The sequence below is a fragment of the Euprymna scolopes genome, chromosome 16 (genome assembly GCF_053919585.1).
Source record: "Euprymna scolopes isolate OS-2025 chromosome 16, ASM5391958v1, whole genome shotgun sequence".
In the NCBI taxonomy this organism is placed as follows: Eukaryota; Metazoa; Mollusca; class Cephalopoda; order Sepiida; family Sepiolidae; genus Euprymna; species Euprymna scolopes.
The window spans coordinates 44,284,078-44,305,448 of NC_136497.1; the positions used below are offsets into that span (position 1 = coordinate 44,284,078).

Below are 21,371 nucleotides of genomic sequence, written 5' to 3' on the forward strand. Positions count from 1 at the left end.
CATATTGAAATAATACTTCACTCCATTAATGAACTCTTCATTTTGATTTCAATATTTAGGTTGGGTAATGGAACGACTTCATAATCCCACCTGTTTCCATATCAGTGTTCTTCCGCATCATATTGGAGTAGCAGATGAATTTCTTACTGATTTAGCTGACAGTGTCATAGAAGTCAAGGTAAATAACAATTGCCAACTTATCGAATGTGTAACCATTTATAAGTTATGAAGTACACTCATGAGCAAAAAAAAAAAAAAATGGGCCATGGGTGAAAGAAGGAAGAAATCGATTTGCAATATTTTTCCATGAATTTTTGTTAATTTTAACTGAAAATTTCTATTTTACAGATCATTATTATTATAGCATACTAACATTTCAGCCCGACATTGCCCGGGTGTTTGGAGGTGTATGTTGATACAAAAAAACAGTCAATTTTTTTAAAACTTTGACCCCTTAACATTTATTGTTTTGGGCTCAAATCAAGTTATTAAGTTAGATCCAAGGAATCTATATCTAAAATTACAAGTGTTTAGACCCAAAATTGTCGGAGGAATTTGGTAGAGTTCTCAAAGGTCAAATCGTTAAACTTTGACCCCTTAACAGCCAAATTACAAAGATTTTCCCAAATCTCAGTATCCTGGAGATCAAATTTCGAGTCTGTAGACTGAAAACTGACAGTTATTGTGTAGGAGAATGTACACAGACACACACACACTTATGCATATAATATATAATAATAAGTGGAAAAATTAATTCTGAAAATGGTAAGACCACATCTTGGCGAGGATATAAAAAACCGAATTGCAGGATTAAAGAAGCCCAAAATGACTTACAAGCAGATTTTTGGTATTTTAAGAAAAGAAAATGTGAAAATATCTCTTTCTGTAGTGAAGCGAATTGGTCAAAGGTTCGAAGTCGAAGTCTTGTGAAAAGGAAAATCTGGATCTGGTCGCGCTAGAGTATCCACTTTAAAGGACGACCCCAGGCTTTAATTAACTGTTTTGAAGGATCGAAAGAAAACTTATGTTGACCATAGCAAAGAATTCAAAACAGGCTGCAAATTCTTTCTAGATATACAATATCTAGATGAATGACAACAATGGGATTTTCCTCTAAAAGGTGTGCAAAGAAGCCATTTTTATCTAGGAAGAACATCAAGAGAACAAGATTTTTCTCATGTTATGGCAAGAAAGATACAGAATGGTTCAGGAATGTTTTCTGGTTAGATGAATCAAGAGTTTGTCTTATTAGTGATGTTCCTGATGCTCCTGAACGGTGCAATCGAAGAGCTGGAGAAAGATTTTTGCCAAGTTGCATTAAAACGACATTTAAACGCGGGAATGGAGGGATAATGGTATGGGGAACTTTCACTGCAGCAGGAGTTGGGGAACTTATTAAATGTGAGAAATCAATCAATGCAAAGGAATACATTCGAATATTAGAAACAGGACTGTTACTAAGTATCCAGAAGCTGGGAATATCCTAGAACATTTTTTTCAACGTGATAATGCCCCTGCACACACTGCTAAAATCACAAAAAATGATTTTCTGATAATTCAATTGATGTGATATTTTGGCTAGGTCAAAGCCCCGATTTAACCCAATCTAGAATATTTGGTCCATAATACCTCATGCATTGGCCGGAAGAACTTTATTGAATAATGACAAACTGTGGGAAGCGAATAGAATAGCATCTCCTCTTCACAGTGTTCCACTTTGGTTGAGAGCATATCTAAAAGGATTGATCTTTTAAAGAAATCAAAAGGGGATGCGATTCCATCCTAAGTATTTATTAAAGTAAATGTCTTGTTCTGTGTTATAAGTCTCGTTTAAGTTTCCTTGTTCAATTGTTCTTTGTTTAATATAGGTTTTCGTGTGTATTGAATATTTTTGTGTGAACTTTTTCATAACAACTAACAGAGCATTATCACTGTTGACCAAGGGAAAAGTCTATCAAGCACATGCACAAAGTGTAGTGATCTACGGAAGTGAAACCTGGTCAGTGATAGTTGAGGACATGTGCCGTGTCGATAGAAATGATATGAGAATAATACTATGTGCAATGTGATTCTTAAATACAAATTAAATTTGATGCATAAACAAAAACACTCCAAGATAAGGGTTAATATGATGGAATGATTGCCAGTTGAAAGATGAAGAATTTAATGATAGAATTGAGAATTATTATTAAAATGAACTAAGTTTGGTTACTTATGGAAACGGTTTATGACAAGAATTTGTTGACACTAGATTTACCATGTCATAATCTGCATGGAAACAGTCCTGTGGTAATGTGTTCCATGAGATTTTAAGAGGCTCTGTTCACGGAAATTCTGTGATGCTAGACATACAGAAAAAGAAACAAAAGTTTTTTTTTTAGTTGTAGAGAACGATTTCTTGCTTTGAATGTCCTACAAGAAGAAACCAAAGATTAATGCTCAGCCGAGCATCTTCCATGGAACAACAAGTAATGTAACAGTAAACTCCAAACAGTAAAATCAATTGGAGTCTGGACTTTATTGATCAAATGAATGATCCTTATAAAATCTGGTAATGTTCTTGGATATATAAGCATTTGCTCTGTCTCGTTATAACCACTCATCCAATAATTTACATGTCCTTTTATGAAGTATAATTTTACAACTACATTGTTGATTAGGAACGGTGCTATTGACCATAACAAACTTCATGGTCTAACATTCTCAGATAACATGAATTGAACTAAGTGCATCAAATATGTTGCTAATTCTATTGCAAAGAAGGTAGACTGCATCTACCAGACTAGAAAACTTCTTATACCTGATAGTATCTTAGATCTCTATAAAGCAACCATTAGCTCATGTATAAAGTTTTGTTGCCACATCTGGATTGATGTACCAACTAAGCCTCTTCCTCTTGGATATGGTGCAAAAATAGAGTTTCTAATCTAATAAGTTCTAAATGGTCTGTCAAGCTCCAGTTCCTGTCACATCACTGCTTGTTTTATAATTACTTTTACATGTGTTCTGATTAACTTACTGCACATGTACTTCCTCTACGTAAATATTCCCAACCCACCTCAAAAATAAACAAAAAAACAACTGCACTGTATCTGTCCCTAAATGTCGGAAGATTTTCTATTTTAGTAGCTTGTTTTTTGAGTCGCTTACCTTTGGAATTTCCTCCCTGCTACCTGTATCCCAAACCATACCAACATGCATAAATGTAAATAAAATAGGAACAAGCATATTGCTGTCTAGTTTCTATAAAGCTTGCCCCTTATAAATCTGTCTCCTATCACAGTAGCTCCCATATACATATATACAACATGCTGAATTTGAAAATGACCACATAATCAGCAAGAAAGCATGAAAAGTTTTTGCAAAAAAAACTCTGTTCATGGAAATTCCATTTGATATTAAGCAAATGAAGTGCTTTGCAGTTGTGGTAAAATAATGAGTTCTTACTATTTGAAACAACACATTGAAACTCAGTCAAGCATATCCCATGGAAATAGAATACAGAAAGACTAGCAATACTTCTTTCATGGTGTATACAAAACAGAAGAGATAATCTACTAGATAACAAAATCGATTTTGTACTCCTCTGTCAAGGATCGAGTGCTTTGAATGGCACTTCGCCAGATGTGGCAGCAGTATTCTGTTTCAGGATATAAGACTGATCCCTTTTGCTTCAATAACCAGTTAGGTAACCTTTATTCTTGTCTTTAATTGAACAAAAAGTAAAAAAAAAATTTTTAAGAGAACACTGATTTAAGGCTAAATAAATAATGTATTTCTTTTATCTTTTATAGAATGAAAATAAAGTAAAGAAATCCAATTCGGCAGCTTTATACGGAATGATGGCATCAATCACCGATCGAACAATTGTTGATGAGTTTATTGTTGAGTTCTTTAGCCAAATGTACCAACACAAAACCCACAAATGAGGAGATGAAATTTTAACATTAGGATTTGCTTCATTGCTCAAACACATGCTGACAGGAAGGTCGAGAGTTACTTGCCCTTTATGTGGATTATTTACACATTTCATGTTTTTTTTTCCTTGAATGTTTAGATATTATAAAACATGAATAGACAGAGATGCATACATGTAACATTTACACATGCACAAACATACGTATATAGTACGTATTCATAGAAACAGCAAAATTTATATAGTTTAAATCAATTTGAATATGAATCGACTTCCAAATGCCAAAGTGAAGTTCAGGATTTAGAATAATTAATAAAACTTTGGACAAAGCATTAAATTCAAAATTATATGATTTTATCATTTAATAACAATTATAGAACAAATATCTTTTACAAATTTGAAGAAAAATTGGCGGTAAACAAGCTATTTACTCCAAACAACAAGTCTTCTTTCTCAGAAAGTATCCAAGGTAATTTAATGATACACACACACACACACACACACACACACACACCTTTCTAAGATTAGAGGGAGAGAAGTTCAGCAAAATGCTCGATTATTACGAAAATTTCAAAAATAAGAGTAATATTTATTTATGTATTATATTTATGTATAATAGTTCCAATGTTGTTCTGATCAACTGTAACACCCACACACACACACATATATAAGGTTTAAAGCTGGGTGAGTGAACCTAGCCTATATTTTCTTGAGTTTAACTTATACTTATAAACTACTAATAGGATCTTATCAGGCAGAAAATATGACTAGTGAGTGGTTTATAAGTAAAACTCAATGATAAAAAAAAAACTGTATTTTTGTCTGGGACCACTCTCCATGTTGGTCCAAACTTCTGTAATATTATAAATAAATATTATGTTCTGATTATTAAATAATCGAGTACTCCCTTGGATTTTTCTACAAAATTAAACAAAGAATTATATATACATATACTAGCAGGACTCAGGGGAGGGGGGATTATGAAGCCAAGAAAGTTCTACCAACCAGCCTTGAACTCCATATTATTTTTATATTAATATAATAATAAATTTTCAAATTATAAATAAAATAAAATAAAATGTCTTTGTTGTTCATTTTAAAGTTACACAATTACATTCGAATTATCTTTTAAAGGCACAAACACTTGACCTGTCGCACTTTCACCATTACACATTTGTGTCATCATCAGGAAGATGGAGATGACTCCTAGACACGTCTTACCTGTTTTAAATGTCAGCAGGAAAGAACAAAAGAGTTGCATAGCTTTATCAACTTCCAGAGTCATCGCCGATCTTTAAGATGAAACTCAAAGTTTTTTCTAATCAAACAAAGCCCTTATTATATAACACATCTACATAGTGGCATACTGAGGCCGCCCAATGCCCATTCATAAGATCTGCTTCCGTTTTGTTATGGTATGATGTATCTACTCTATTTCATGATTATATGCATTCTTGTAGACATTATGTAGAGAAGAGTTTAAGACAAAGTCTCAGAGAAGTCTTTCTATAACATACTATCCCTACTTCTTTTAATACACATTTTTGTAATCATACTACCATGTTATCTTATTATTCCTTTGATGTTACAACACTGCTGATGAAAACTTAAGTTGTGTGCTCAGAAAAATTGCAGATTACATCAGCAACACTGAATAGTTAAAAGCTGTGCTGGATTTTTAACACAAAATATGCCAAATCTGTGAAAGGGAACATTCCAATGTTAGAAAATAAAAAAACGTTTTCGTTCTCGAGTTGTATAAAAATGATTTCAAGTAGGTTTTGAAATCATCATTCAACCACAAAACAAAGAAAGCTCAACAAAACGGTCTGTTAATTTTCCTGATGTTTTCTCTTAGAAAGTAAGAATCTATCTTCTAGTGGGAAAAGTTATGACCATGTAAGAAACGCAAAAAAAAAAAAAAAAAAAAAAAGTTAGTAGACTATTTTAGGGCTCAAAATTAGTATCCAAGTCCTCCTGTGCTAAAGAAAAGAAAACTCAAAAAAGTTCAATTACATATTTAAAGAAAATTATTCAACTCATTCTTAACAGAATGTAATTGACCTTAACAGGAAGGCGGAGTGGAAGTAATTCACCTTGACTTTAAATTCAAAGAAAAATTGAAAAAGTTCTTTCCATTAATGTCAGTGTTAAGTGTTCAGAGATGGCGCCACCATTTTTTTGTGTATTCTATAAATCGCAATCAGAAACATTCAGGTCGATATGGGTTCTCTCCTAAAGATATACTAAACGCTGAAAAACCTTATCTCAGAAAATATTTGCTTTATCATATATAGTTTTTTTCTTACAATGATTGAGGTTTGTCAGAGAAAAAAAAGTTACAGTCTCTCAAAAGAACTACTATAAACTGTTTGGTTCTTGAAAGCATAGAAGTTCTTGGCATTGAAAACTAAAATTCTTCTATATTCTAATACAGAGATTCTTCTGAAAAGAGCCCTTTGTGGTTGGGAAACATTTCTCAACAACTTCAGGAGAAATTCATTTACAAGTTAATAGCCTCAAACGCACATGCTGGTTAGAGGAAGTTCAAAAGAGGTCAATTAAAAACATGGACTTAAATAGTGAAGGGACAGATGGAGCTGGTAGCTGACCCTACATTCTTGGTATTCATTGCTGGAACTATGTATGGCTGAAGTATGCTGAAGACTCAACTGCTGATCAAAAAGATGAACTAACTTGATGCTCATATGGGGCTCAACTCACCCCAGCTGAATTTCCTTACAAATTATGAAGTGTTGTAATAAGGAACATTATATTGTCAAACCTTTTGAAACTGTCAAATATTAGTTCTTTCTTAGATGACGATTGATGATTTGTATCATTTGGACAACTATTCTCATTTTGGATGTTTTCACAATGTTTTCGTCAACGTAATATCCCATCTTCTTCATGTACATCCTACTGAACTAATAAATATCTGGCTCTTCAATCTATCCTGACCAAAAACTGGATACCTTACATGACGTGATGGATAAGGAAGTTTAATCAGCACCAAGTGATCCATGATTGAACCAATTTCATCTAATATTGTTGCGTTCTTGGTTGGCTTCACACGCCATCTTTTTAATTACCCTCTGGCATTTCTCTTCAGAGTAAATACATGAGACCAAATATATCATTTGAATAATTATATAGTGTTAGGTAATAAGACTACACATTTAAAACAAGACTAGCTTTAAAGTTTTTAAAAGTTACTCTAGAATTGTCCACATGAACTGATGGCACAACAGATAAAAGTGCTAAGTAATAATTAGTTCTTAGTAACAATCTTTTAGTAGTTGAAGGTTCAATCCTCAGTGCGAGATAATACTAATACAATTATAAATTACTTTAAAGAATGATAATAAGCTACCCTTATAAATTAAATAAAGCATTCGGTTCAAATTTAATAAATATGACAAAATGCACCTAAAAATGGTCAGAGGTTACATTGGCTGAAATACTGTGAGAATAACATCCAAGATGAAAACAGTAGTCAGAATAATCAAATAATTTATATCAACTTTTTTTTTTCTAATAAGAAATTAAGTTGAACAGTTGTTGCAAAAATTCACCAATGATGGATTTCATAAATAATTCATTGTATACAAAATTGAATAAAATGAAGAAATCAAATAAAAAAGATCAAACATTTTTAGTAGAGGCAGTTTTAACTGATTTACATACCAAAAAAATATTTTTGTTAAAGAAAAAGTTTTCTCTTCTAGAAAGTTAGGGTGAGGTCTTCAAAATAGTGGAGGGAGTTAATATCTTCATGTGTTAACCTTAGTAAATAAAAGCACAAAAGTGTCAATTTGGGAAGTAAAGATCAGGTTTGGAATTGAAATTTATTTCGATATGTTAATCCTTAATCCTAACGCTTCAGACCAAACATCATCATCTGGACAGCATTAGCTGAAAGACAGTTGCTCATTCCTCTTTCATTGGAGATGTTCAATCATAATTCAACTTGTTGCATGGGTTTCAGTTCAGGAGACACCTAAGGTGAAAAAAATGACACTTTAACAACAGGAAACCAAAAATAAAAAAATAATAAAACAAGTGATTATTTGTGAAACACAACTGTGACTACATGAGTGTGTTACATATCGATGAATAAACTAATTATCACTCTCTCTCTCTCATAAAGCTTAATAATTATTAAACTCTGTGGACTGTCTGGGCTGGCTTGCTTGCTTGAATCTTGTCTCTGGCGCTTCCATCTTTTAAAAAAAAGGGATGACAGGTAAATTTATATATGTATGGGCATGGCTCAGAGGTTAAAGAATGAGGGGGGGAGAGTTGTATATTTTGGTTTCAATGGCACCTAAGTTATTTCGGACGATATCAAAACATCGTTAAACTCACTACTCGTTCAAGCAGCCGCCAATAGCGTAATGGTTAGAAGCCTTGACTGCCGTATAAACGGTCGGGTTTCAATCCTGGCTTGAGGTAGTTGCCTGTCTAGCCGCACTGATGAGCTGTGAAACAGCGAAACAGTACTGTATGTGGATGACTATATATATATATATATATATATATATTTAGTCTCACTAATATATATTAGGTTCAAAATAGTAATTGACAGATAATTCTCTTCAATTATAAATACGTAATCTGCATGAATTAAAGTACGATATTTAAGTGTATCTTACGACCAGGCAACACTGAGTGGCTTGCTAGCATATATATGTACTAGCAGGCTGCCTGGCATTGCCCAGTCATAAAATATGCATCAATATATTTTAATTCATACAGATTTATTATTTATTATTATAGACACAATTTTCTATTGATTATGATATTGTACCAAATATATAGTAGTGATTTCAAAAGTTAAAAAAAAAAAAAAAAAAATGACTTCGGTGCCATCAGCTAGAACTGAAACCAAAACGTACAACTCCAACATTATTTGTTACCATCTCAGCTAAGTTCATAGGCATATAAAAACTTTAAATATTGTAAAAACTATAAATGCATTAGTCAATTTACACCTGCTAAGTTCCAAGTTTTTCAATTTTGACCTCTTAGCAGCTATTTTTACCGGTAAAAATCAAATCTGTTCCACAAGTTTGAATCTCTATATATCAAGTTTCATGTCTGGTAGAGACTATATATATCTTTAAAAAATGTCAAGTTTACAAACAGAATAACTCTGTAAACGAGTGTAGATATTATTACTAATATTTATAGGACCATCCTAACCAGATGGAAAAGCTCAATATTCAAGATAGTTTAAATTAATTTTCTTATAATAATGCTCTATGTAAATTAGAATTTAAAATTTATTATTCAACAAGGAATACAACTTAAAAACTTAAATTTTCCTTATTCCATGGAGTTTCAAAGAACGGCTCTTATTTAAAGAGGAAAATAGTTAGCAAAATAATATTCATGGGACAGGCTATAATTTTGTTGGTTAGCACATAAATTGAAAACTTCAAAATATGAGAGAAGTCATATTTGTATAAAAGTTGAGAATAATACAAGGGTTAAAATAATAGGCTAAAAAGATATTCCAAATACAGTCCAGGCTTGGTAAAGAAAATGTGTTACATTTAAAAGAATAGATTGGTTAGATGTAGAAATGCAAGTGAAATAGTCCAATAGTAATTATAATAATCCAAGCGGTTGATCAGTAAACAGATAAGAGCCATTCTTTGAAACTCCATGGAATAAGGAAAATTTAAAATTTTCAACTTGTGTTCCTTGGCGAAGATAAATCGTTGTCAATTCTAATTTACAGAGTTTAAATTGACATTAAATAAATGACAAAAGCCTATATTCCAAATTTCACGATGTTGACCATCTTATACTTTATTTCTTTAATTACACCGACATGGACAATTCTTAACAGCAATTGTTTTGTAGCACAAAATCATTCACTTAATTATTATATCAATCAATGAACCTATTCTTGCCTTAACTCGTCAGAAGAAATAACAATTGTCAATCCATTAAAAGAAAATAAAATGCATTTGGGATGATTACAAAATCTGAAAATAGCATAAGAAAAGATAAAATAAAAGGTAATTTTGAATCTTGCTTTCCTGCCTGCTGGAAAATTTCTTCTGTGGTACCAGTTTTCAAGAATTCTAGCGAAAGAACTGACCCATTAAATTATCGCCCCATTAGCCTCCTCCCACTTTTTGCCAAAATATTTGAGTCGTCCATCACCTTACAGATGCTAAACTTCTGACTGACCAACAATATGGATTTAGGCAAGCCCGTTCCACAGCAGACATCCTAACTGTAATCTCAGACCGTATATACCATTCACTTGACAAAGCAGGGGAAGGTAGAGCGGTAGCTCTAGATATATCTAAAGCTTTTGACAGGGTATGGAATGAAGGTCTTCTCAGGAAAATCAGATCATACGGTATCACTGGAAGAATACTTAACATAATTAAATCCTTTGGGAGTGTCTCGGGGGTCTACCCTTGGACCTCTATTATTCCTAATATTCATAAATCACCTCCCTGACAAAATTGTCTGTGAGATGGGTATATATGCTGATGACACCACGCTCTATAACAGACACAACAGGAAAACAAATGAACACATATCTAAAGAAATGGCAGAAACACTAGAGGATGATCTAGTGGAATGGGGACAAAAATGGATGGTCACATTCAATGCTCCCAAGACTAAGCTTATTTCCTTCAATAATTACAAGAAACCTTCTCTACTACCAATAGCAATGGCCAAAGACTCTTTATCTGAAAGTACATCTTTTAAACTCCTCGGCCTAACGTTCACAGGAAACATGAGTTGGAGCAATTACATTGAGAACATTGCCAGGACCGCTGCGAAGAAGGTAGGTTCTCTCTACCGTGCTAGAAAGCTATTAACGCCCAAAAGTATCCACCATTCGCCCATGTATGGAGTATTGTTGTCATATTTGGGCTGGTGCATCTGTTACTAGTCTCTCACTCCTAGACAAGGTTCAAAAGAGAGTCGCCAACCTGATAGGTCCTGAACTGTCATCCAAGCTTCAGCCTCTGTCCCATCAATGAAATGTAGCATCCCTCTGCCTGTTCTACAAGTACTTTAATGGTGAATGTTCCGACGAACTGCAAGCACTTGTACCCCCTCTATGTAAATATCCCCGACAAACCCGACAAGCAGCAAAATCCCACCCTTACACAGTTGAGATCCCTAGATGTAAGAGAGCCTTCTACTCTAGTAGTTTCTTCCCCAGAACTGCTAGACTTTGGAATTCCCTTCCGGGTTCCTGCTTCCCCAACTGTACTGACATGCAGAAGTTCAAGTGTAACGTGAACCGACGTCTTGCTGCCTAACTCCCCACATAGTACCCCTGTAGCTTATGTCTCTGATAGTAGCCCCATACAGAAAAGTGGCAATGTGCCTTGTTTTGAGTGAAAATATAATAAAAAAAAAATTTTTTAAATTGCAACTTCCCTTCCAATTTTGCACTATGAAACAATTGCTGTCAAGAATTGTGAATGTCAACATAATTAAAGGAATAAATTGTAAGATGGTCAATTGGAATATAGACTTTTGTCATTTGTTTGTTATATGCCCTATATTTACACTGAGCTTTATAAATTAAGGATTAGTGTATAAAAAAAGTGAAATATAATTGAAAACTTTTTCACAGAAATATATATATACTAGCAAAGATACCCGTGCTTCGCACGGAGCTTTGTTGCGCACTCGGGTACCAAAATCTGTGGGCACCTTTCCAGTAAGTTGATGTTGTAAGAGCAACGATTGCATAAGGTGATTAACATTTTAACTACCTCTTGTAGTGACTGAAATTCAATCAGGAACTTCACAAAACATTTTCATCAAAAAGGAAGGTTACTTGATGTTACATAGTAAATTTTTCATTGAAGTAATTTTCAACTCTTGCTTAAATTTTATCTTGCACATTCAATACTAAAAACTTACCACAATCAGATCATGTCAGTTTTTCCTCATATCCATTTCTCGAACTTTTCACTGAAGAGCCTCAGGGTAAACTACATTTCTGCTGCTTTGATTTGGAGCCAGAATGTAGAGTTTTTCTGAACTTCCTGTCCGGCTGATGGAGACGTAGAACATACCGTGACTGAAGCAGTCTGATGTCAAGTCTACGCCAATGGTGTTAAATGTCTGACCTTGACTTTTGTTTATGCTCATTGCAAAACACACCTTCACAGGAAATTGGAGTCTCCGGAATTTAAATGGAAGTTCTGAGTCCGATGGAACTAAGGGGATCCTTGGCAGTAGAACGGTTTCGCCTTTGTAGGGACCACAGGAAATGGTGGCCTCAAGTACATTGGTGTGCAATCTGGTGATAACACATCTGGTTCCGTTTGTTGTTTTTGGCGGTTCCAAGGATCGAAGAATCATGATTGGCGATCCAATTTTGAGATTTAAAATGTGTGGAGGCATTCCAGATATCTCCAAAGAGTTTAAAAACTCCACAGGGTAGTGAACAGCTTCATATTCATTAGTAGCCGAATCAACTGACTTGTATTGCTTTGTGTCTCCTGGAAATTCATTCATTATTGAATTGTTCAAATGATTCACATTGCTGTTTAATGGCGAAATAATAGCCCTCTCAGCAAGCCAATCCGGTGATTTTCCATTGTTTTGCAGGTCTGGGTACACTTTGTCTTTCAGTTGCTTCTGATTACCGACACATTTACCAAGCGCAGTTGGAATCTTAATTGTGTCAGGTGAAGAAGTGATAGGAAACTGACCATTACCGATTTGGAGAAGCAATTTTGAGAAGTCTGCTGTAGCTGTGTTATCAGAGATATAGGCTCTCATATTAGTAGTCAGTCTCTTCACTATAACGTGCCTCCAGAGATAGGATTGTTTCAAACTTGCATTGACAATGTTAGCCCTTGTGCCATTTTTAACCACTGGGAGGATTTGACGGAAATCACCGCAAAATAAGGTTGGAATGCCACCCATGGGATTCTTGTTTCCTGTGATGTCTTGCAGTGTTCGGTCAATTGCTTCATAAGCACTCTTGTGCGTCATTGGGGCTTCGTCTACAATGATTGCAGAGGTGTCTCTAATTACATTTGCCAAGGCTGAGTTACCAGTAATTTTGCAAACTGGCTGATCCATTCGATGAGTATCCAAGGGTACTTTAAAAGTGCTGTGAAGAGTGCGGCCACCTTGTAGTAGAGTAGCAGCAATGCCACTGGATGCTGTTGCAAGCACAATCTTTCTCATGGATCTAATCTTTGCAAGGATCAAATTGATTACAAAAGTCTTGCCCGTACCACCTGGAGCATCAAGAAACATCATGTTTTTGTTCATTTCACCTTGTGCTTCCAACATTGCCATGAATGAATTGTAAACTTCTCTTTGAGAATCGGTCAGTTTTTCTTGCATATTTTTTGCTTGTAGGGAAAGTTCTTCAAGATTATAAGTAACTTCACGTTGATACTCTCTCGCGAGTCTTTCATCTCTCCCTTGCGTTGGTGCAGGTAATCCATAGCTTGCCAATGGTTGACCGCACATAAGGAGAACTTTTTCTTCAATTAGACAAAGAGTTTTATTGTAGATGTCCTCATTAAAATCTGCTTCTGGATTGTTAACTTCTTGCCTGTATCTGTGAAGAATGTCTTCAGATATTACATCACGAAAAGCCATCCAGATCTCAAGAGGATTTCTTGGCTCACAGGCTGTTAAAATTATCACAAATAGGCTTCGCAAATTTGAAGGTGATTGAGTGGCACTTGCCTCTCCTACTGCTTGATGCAAGTGATGGTCATTTTCTAGAAGGCCTCGAGCAAGGCACGCTGCTCTGTATGTTTCAAACACCTGACCATTGTATGCTCGCAAATTTTGAAATGAAGTTGGACCAGCAACCTCATTGAGCAACAGGCGTAAGAAATAACACTCCCCTGCTTTTGGACTAATCGTGTAGATTCTCCCAATGCATGGTGCCTTCCATACATCATCATTTTCAGTACCTTCAACTTGTACCCCACGCATTCTTCTCATCCATTTCTTTGTCGATTTGTTCCAAGTGTAAAACTCAGGGACTTCTACGTATTTGAGACCCCTTGCAAAGTCATCCTCATGGCAGAGTTGAAAAAATGGTGTCAAAGTTGTGGCAGGCGGTGGACCTTGGGCTCGTTCCAGAGCAGTATCAGCTGAGAACATGACATGCTGCCCATTTTCAAGATGAACAGAAAGTTGTACAATTGGGGGGAAATGTTCATGGATGGGATGTTCCAATATCCTCCAGGCCGCCTCTGAACTGCCGACATACCTTGCATTCTGGAACTGCTGGATCTCATCCACAATGTGACTTTGTACTTGGCCTTGTTGGTTAGCTGCTCCATCAGTTCTTTGTAGTTCAAACACTGCTTGATCACATCCTTTATTCACGTATTTGAGGACATATTTGATGCTTTGGATCGAGCTGCAAATTTCTACGTTAATGTGAGCGTTGAACTGCTGAAGGAGGACCTTGTTGTACGGAACAATCCACTGGTTTGTTATTTCTTGATTAACATACCGACCATTTCTCTTCATCCTTATTGTACCAGTCTGGCCTCCATCTTCTGGTTTTCTTCGCCTGTACTTGGGGTAAGAGTCTTGGCCTTGCTCGGTACACTGAAGAAATTCTTTTGGGTATTTTTTGGAACATTTGTTGTCAATCGTACATGGACACTTTGGATTAAATGGTCCACAAGGTCCATGCACCATATGTGCCATCACTTTAGCATGAAGATCAGGATCTTCCTCTTTGTCAGGGATCTCTGCAGATATGCAGAGATCCATTTTTTCTGGTAGAAGTTTGTCCTCTGGGGCCTGCCAGGTGAGGATGTGTGCATGCGGCAGTCCTCTTTTTTGATATTCAATACTGTACAGGAAAGCCCTCAACCTGCCAAATCCTCCCTTTTTAATAAATTCAAGTAACTTTTTTAGCTTCTGCCTGAAAACCCTGGCAACAATATCTGGACGATCCTGAGGGTCTTGCCCTTGAAGACAATTTTCTGTAATTTCTGTCCACTTTGGATTTGTTGTGAACGTGATGAAGAGGTCGGCTCGGCCCATTCGCCGAACATATGCCATGGCATCACTTTGACGCTCAAACATGTATCGAGGGCCTCCTGTATAAGTTGCCGGAAGAACAACTCGTTGACCAAACTGTTCTGGATTCCCATCCTCCCTAAGAATTGAATCTCTCAAGTTGCTATAATTGTCAGCTCTCAGGGTCTGTTGCTCACGCCTCAGGAACTGTAAACGTTCTGTTTCAATCTTGCAGTACACATCCACCAGCCATTGTTGAAATAGCCTTCGGTACCAGAGAAAATAGTTTCCAGGCCGAGTCATTAAATGGTACGAATAAAATTGCTGTTGGGTAACTTTTCGCCCATTGGATGCCTTCATGTAGATGTTGTAAGATGGAGAACCATAGGGGTACATTAACGGGTACATTAAAGTATCGTAGAGGGGATGTAGTTCGGAGATCCATTTTAATGTATCATTTCTAAAACGCAAGACAATATCCCGGTTAGCTGTTGGTTCATTCTCCATTAATATTCCAATCTCATACGTTGTTGTTGGAGCATTGAATCGCCGTGGATGCTCTTCTTGCGGCCTTCGGTCTTCCCTTATGACAACTTTATGTTCTACCAAGTGTTCTTCTTCAATCCTCTCCTTTGTTGTTTTCAGCTGACAAATGAAGCTGTTGTTCTCATGTAAAAATTCAGTCAGACTTTGGAGAATGTCTCTATTGAGTCTACTGTCACGTCCCCGATTATGTAGTTCCTCTTCCAGACTATCCAAGAAGTAGACTTGAATAAACTTTGCTGTTTCATCTTCAGGTGGTAAAAGACTCCCAATCTGGTGGCAAACCTGGCCTCGAATTCTAAAAGAAGGATTCCACCCATGTACTGCCACAATTTTGTGACCAAATGATGTCATTGCAAAACAATTGTTATAACTGCGTAGATTTTGCAGAAAATCTTTAGAGATGGGACCATTGCCGGAGAGCAAATCTTGAAGCAACTGAGGCAGTGGTGGAAAGCTATCAAGCACAACTTTGCCAGAAGAACAACAACAACCAGGGGGTTCTCCTTTAAATTTTACAGCTGAGCAATGTTGACATACTTTGTCCATTTTTCCTATATCAGCTGTAGTGAGAGAGTCATTTTTGTTGTAGAGCAATCCTTTTCTATTGCAGTGTTCTATTTCATGGTGTCTCAAAGCAGTCATTCGTTGTCTAGCTGCCTCGTTTTCTGTCAATTGCTGGGGCAAAGTCATACTCTCTCTCCATGCAGCCTCTCGTTGTTGCCCTTGGTATAGGCGAAAGCTTCGTTGGGTTTCCGATTCATTCTGATGTCGTTGAGCCACTCTCAACTGACCTTGTGTACGTCTACTTACCTCATATAATTCATTCGATCGTAATATTGCTTCTCTTTCCAGTGCATATCTTTGCCTTTCTTGAATTTCATCTTGTGATGAATTTAACCGCCTTACAGCATGTCTAGTTCTGTCAGCTTCACGTTGGGTTTCTCTTTCCAAATCTGACAGTCTTGCTCTCCTTTCTCTTTGACGTATCCTGTTAAGTTCTAGACGTCTTTCTCTATCTGGATTGTTTTCATTGGAGCGAACTGCAGCAACTCTTAGTCTATTAGCTTCCAATCTTTCCATTCTTTCTTCCTCACTTTCGTTTCTACTTTGTTTGGGTGGCATAATTTCGGTTTTAAACGGAATTGTTTAACGATATTAATGATTGTAAATTAATTAAGCGTAAAGGAAATGTATACTAACTGAAATGGACGAACTATAAATAATATTTCTGAATAGTACAATTATAAACAATTATATTGTACCTATTTACTATGCCTCCCCACGGGACAGAGTTAGACACCAGGGTCGTTTTTTAACGTGGAGAAAAGGTACAAAAATAAAAATTGTCTCAGTCGTGAAGGATTTCTCCTCCACCGAAAGAGAACAAGAAAATGAAGTGCACCATCTAAAGAACAGATACTACACTTTGATCTTGACCAAAAGGAATGAATAAAAGCGACCTACGTGTGACTCATTACTTCCGGGTGTAAACGTCACAGTCTAAAAGTAATAATTAAAAAAAAAAAGTAAATGTAAAATAAATGTAATACCAACTTAGGTTAACTAAGTAAACAGTACAATTAAAACAGTTCTATTAAAACAAATAATTACTAAGATCTAGGTAATTGTTAGTCTCATTGTTATGGTTTTAAAGAAAAAAATGTGTAAAAAAAGTTCTGCTTTTGTGAGTACGTGTATTTCTTTTAAATTACATAACCTTTTTATTTTATTATTTATATCTCTTTTAAATTTATATATTTTGTTAGTAAACTGGAAGAAATTCAGTTGAATAAAACCTTGTTCGTGTCCTTTACGTTAAACTCATATTTTTATAAAAGGTTCATCCGGTTTAAAGAAAGCACTAAGTTTAACTAAGACTGGAAATAACTAATTCAATATATAAATAGAAAAATGAAATAAATATAAGCTTTAAGTCTTAAGATAGTAATAATCAAAATGTAATAAATTATTTGTAGTTCAAATCTATGATAAGACAGGCTTTCGAAATAGGCTCGACCAGAAAGATTAAATTGGAACGAAATTATAATCTCCGTGCCATTTTCAAAACAACCCCACAAAAGTAACGGTATCCTGCAGTTGGTTAAAATGACAACGTTGGTTGTAAGAAAAATGTAAAAGAAAATGCGCTTATCTGTTTATTTTGACCTGTTTTATTTAATTAAAAAAAAATTGGCTATAACTGGAAGAGAGCGTTATGTTTTGGGGGTTGTTTAAAAAATAGAATGGAAATAAAGTTAGTTCCGTTTTAATTGTCTTTAATTGCGGCAAGCGCTAACAAAATCGAAAAATCACTGTTTACATTCGAAATGTTAACTTTTATAGGTTTACAGGTTTGCTGACAAGGCTGGGGGTGTTTAATACAATTATTTTACTAAATTGATTTTTTTCATTTAAAAATAAAATTATTTCTTTTTTAATAAAGTTTTATTTTAAAATATTTGTTTTTGTTTATTTATATAAAATTACGATAGTTGAATTGTATTCTTTCAATAATATTGGCAAGTAAAATATAAAAGATTAAAACGGAACGAAATTGAAATTTCCATTACATTTTCAATACAATCCCAAAACATAAAGCTGTCCTCGCAAATGAATTGTTTTGATAATATACGTAAAGTGAAATAAATCGAATATAAAATTAAATGAAAATATATTAAATAATTAAATGTTAAATAGATTTTGTAAATAGTACAGTTGAAATGATTAGAATATTTCCAATATGTAATAAGGTCGAGGTAATTAGTTAAAGAGATTTAATATAATGTGATATGCAAATGAGCATAAGTCATTCGATATGGGGGTGGTTTGTAGACTAGTATATAAAGAAATTAGGCATTGATACTTATGTCTCCTATAACAGAAACATCCTAAAATGGGTTCTAATGTTTCTCTACCAGGAGAGATCTACCCTCTTACCTCCTTTATATTTCGTTGATGATGGAGAGCTGTACACACAGACAGAAACACACGAACCCTATTACTTTATAAAAATATAGATATCTCTTTTAAATTTATATATTTTGTTAGTAAACTGGAAGAAATTCAGTTGAATAAAACCTTGTTCGTGTCCTTTACGTTAAACTCATATTTTTATAAAAGGTTCATCCGGTTTAAAGAAAGCACTAAGTTTAACTAAGACTGGAAATAACTAATTCAATATATAAATAGAAAAATGAAATAAATATAAGCTTTAAGTCTTAAGATAGTAATAATCAAAATGTAATAAATTATTTGTAGTTCAAATCTATGATAAGACAGGCTTTCGAAATAGGCTCGACCAGAAAGATTAAATTGGAACGAAATTATAATCTCCGTGCCATTTTCAAAACAACCCCACAAAAGTAACGGTATCCTGCAGTTGGTTAAAATGACAACGTTGGTTGTAAGAAAAATGTAAAAGAAAATGCGCTTATCTGTTTATTTTGACCTGTTTTATTTAATTAAAAAAAAATTGGCTATAACTGGAAGAGAGCGTTATGTTTTGGGGGTTGTTTAAAAAATAGAATGGAAATAAAGTTAGTTCCGTTTTAATTGTCTTTAATTGCGGCAAGCAAGCGCTAACAAAATCGAAAAATCACTGTTTACATTCGAAATGTTAACTTTTATAGGTTTACAGGTTTGCTGACAAGGCTGGGGGTGTTTAATACAATTATTTTACTAAATTGATTTTTTTCATTTAAAAATAAAATTATTTCTTTTTTAATAAAGTTTTATTTTAAAATATTTGTTTTTGTTTATTTATATAAAATTACGATAGTTGAATTGTATTCTTTCAATAATATTGGCAAGTAAAATATAAAAGATTAAAACGGAACGAAATTGAAATTTCCATTACATTTTCAATACAATCCCAAAACATAAAGCTGTCCTCGCAAATGAATTGTTTTGATAATATACGTAAAGTGAAATAAATCGAATATAAAATTAAATGAAAATATATTAAATAATTAAATGTTAAATAGATTTTGTAAATAGTACAGTTGAAATGATTAGAATATTTCCAATATGTAATAAGGTCGAGGTAATTAGTTAAAGAGATTTAATATAATGTGATATGCAAATGAGCATAAGTCATTCGATATGGGGGTGGTTTGTAGACTAGTATATAAAGAAATTAGGCATTGATACTTATGTCTCCTATAACAGAAACATCCTAAAATGGGTTCTAATGTTTCTCTACCAGGAGAGATCTACCCTCTTACCTCCTTTATATTTTGTTGATGATGGAGAGCTGTACACACAGACAGAAACACACGAACCCTATTACTTTATAAAAATATAGATATAGATATTTTTAAATTATTATTCACGGACATGTGTTTCGTCGTCTACGACTCATCAGAGTGGCTGACTCTAGCGAGATTCGAAATCAGGACCCCATGGAAAGCCTAAACCTCCACCATTGTCCCATATCATGCTTTTTTATGTAGATGTTCGCGATACTTTTTGAATGAATTCAATTACTTATACGGAAGTGCATTTTTACCTAAATCTGAGTTGGGAATAATTTTCCCTTTTTACCAACTCGCATTTTTGTAAAAATGCACTTCCGTATAAATAATTGAATTCATTCAAAAAGTATTGTGAACAGAAACAAATAAATAACATCTACATAAAAAAATTGTGATATCCAGCAGTCACGCGAGATGGGGCAGTGGTAGACGTTTAGGCTTCTTTCCATGCGGTCCCGACTTGAAATCTTGCTAGATTCGGGCACTATGATGTGTCGTAGACAACGAAATGTGTCAGGGAATAATACTATTTTAAAACACAATATATATGCCGCTTCCCATATGGGGGTACCAAATTCGTAACAAGGGAAAATTCTCAACTCGCATTTAGGTAAAAATGCACTTACGTATAAATAATTAAATTCATTCAAAAAGTATCATGAAGAAAAATAAATAAACAACATCAATATATATATATATATATATTCTTGATTCACGGATATTATAGAAAAGGTATTTCGTAAATATACTTTCAAAAGTATGATGAAAATGTTCCTTATACAATAAGTTAATATCTGGAATAGAGCATTATAATGGTTGAAACAGAGTGAAGATAGTCACATGTACATAGATAAATAGATACCTATTATCAAATTTTCATAAAATTCAACAAAAAATAAAGCAAGTCCGGGATTTTCCAAACAAAGTATTCTTCTCTTCAGAAAGTAATAAAATGATTTTGCAAATAATCGACTTTAAAATCTTTTTGAAAATTAAACTAATAGAAGTTAATGATTTTATTCTTTGAAAATCGAGAATAAAACTATTTGAAATATTGATAAATAATAGAGAGTTTAAAAGAATAAAAATAAAATGGATGACATTTTTCTAATTGACATTAGGCCAAACATCAATTGGAGTAATTATGAAAAAGTCGGCAGATGAGTGTTTATCAGTGTAACAATGTGAATGAATTTATAAAATTGTGAGTGTATGGAAAATAAAGTATTCTTACATACAATCAGTAAAGACTCATCTACTGGTTTGTCCATTATTTCCATAAATCATAAAAGATTCAATTGATAGAAATTCAATACTTGCAAAAACCTTAGCACGAATAAAGTCAATAATTATGGTAAGAAAAATATTGATAAAAATAAAAACATCTTTTCTTAAAAACTAAAATTAAGTTGTTTACATATGATTTAATACCCGATCAAATCTGAAGCATTAATTAATTAATGAAACAGTAAATTAATGCTTCTATAGATTCTACACTCAGAGATTAAATCATTTAAATAATGCAGATGTTGGAAGCAGAGTTATCTCTCTTAGAGAGAAGCCAGTTTCCTAGTTGAAGTTGTCTCTCTTGTGAAAAAAAAATATGTGATGCCATCCAAAATCTCATGGTTAACACAAGATTTTAT

The 21,371-nt window shown here is 34.1% G+C and overlaps 2 protein-coding genes across 2 annotated transcripts in view; one reads left to right on the forward strand and one right to left on the reverse strand.

Moving 5' to 3' along the window:
* LOC145295931 (sphingosine-1-phosphate lyase-like) overlaps positions 1–4,253 on the forward strand; it is a 74,435-nt gene extending 70,182 nt beyond the window's left edge. The window contains exons 11-12 of the mRNA XM_080141814.1: positions 60–178; positions 3,795–4,253. Coding sequence (XP_079997940.1) covers positions 60–178; positions 3,795–3,929 — 254 coding nt within the window. The 3' untranslated portion in view covers positions 3,930–4,253. The remainder of the gene's footprint in view (positions 1–59; positions 179–3,794) is intronic.
* A 3,301-nt stretch (positions 4,254–7,554) lies between these two features.
* Positions 7,555–21,371, reverse strand: part of LOC145295932 (succinyl-CoA:3-ketoacid coenzyme A transferase 1, mitochondrial-like) — an 87,853-nt gene continuing 74,036 nt past the window's right edge. The window contains exon 14 of the mRNA XM_080141815.1: positions 7,555–7,916. Within this exon, the coding sequence (XP_079997941.1) occupies positions 7,875–7,916 (42 nt within the window). The 3' untranslated portion in view covers positions 7,555–7,874. The remainder of the gene's footprint in view (positions 7,917–21,371) is intronic.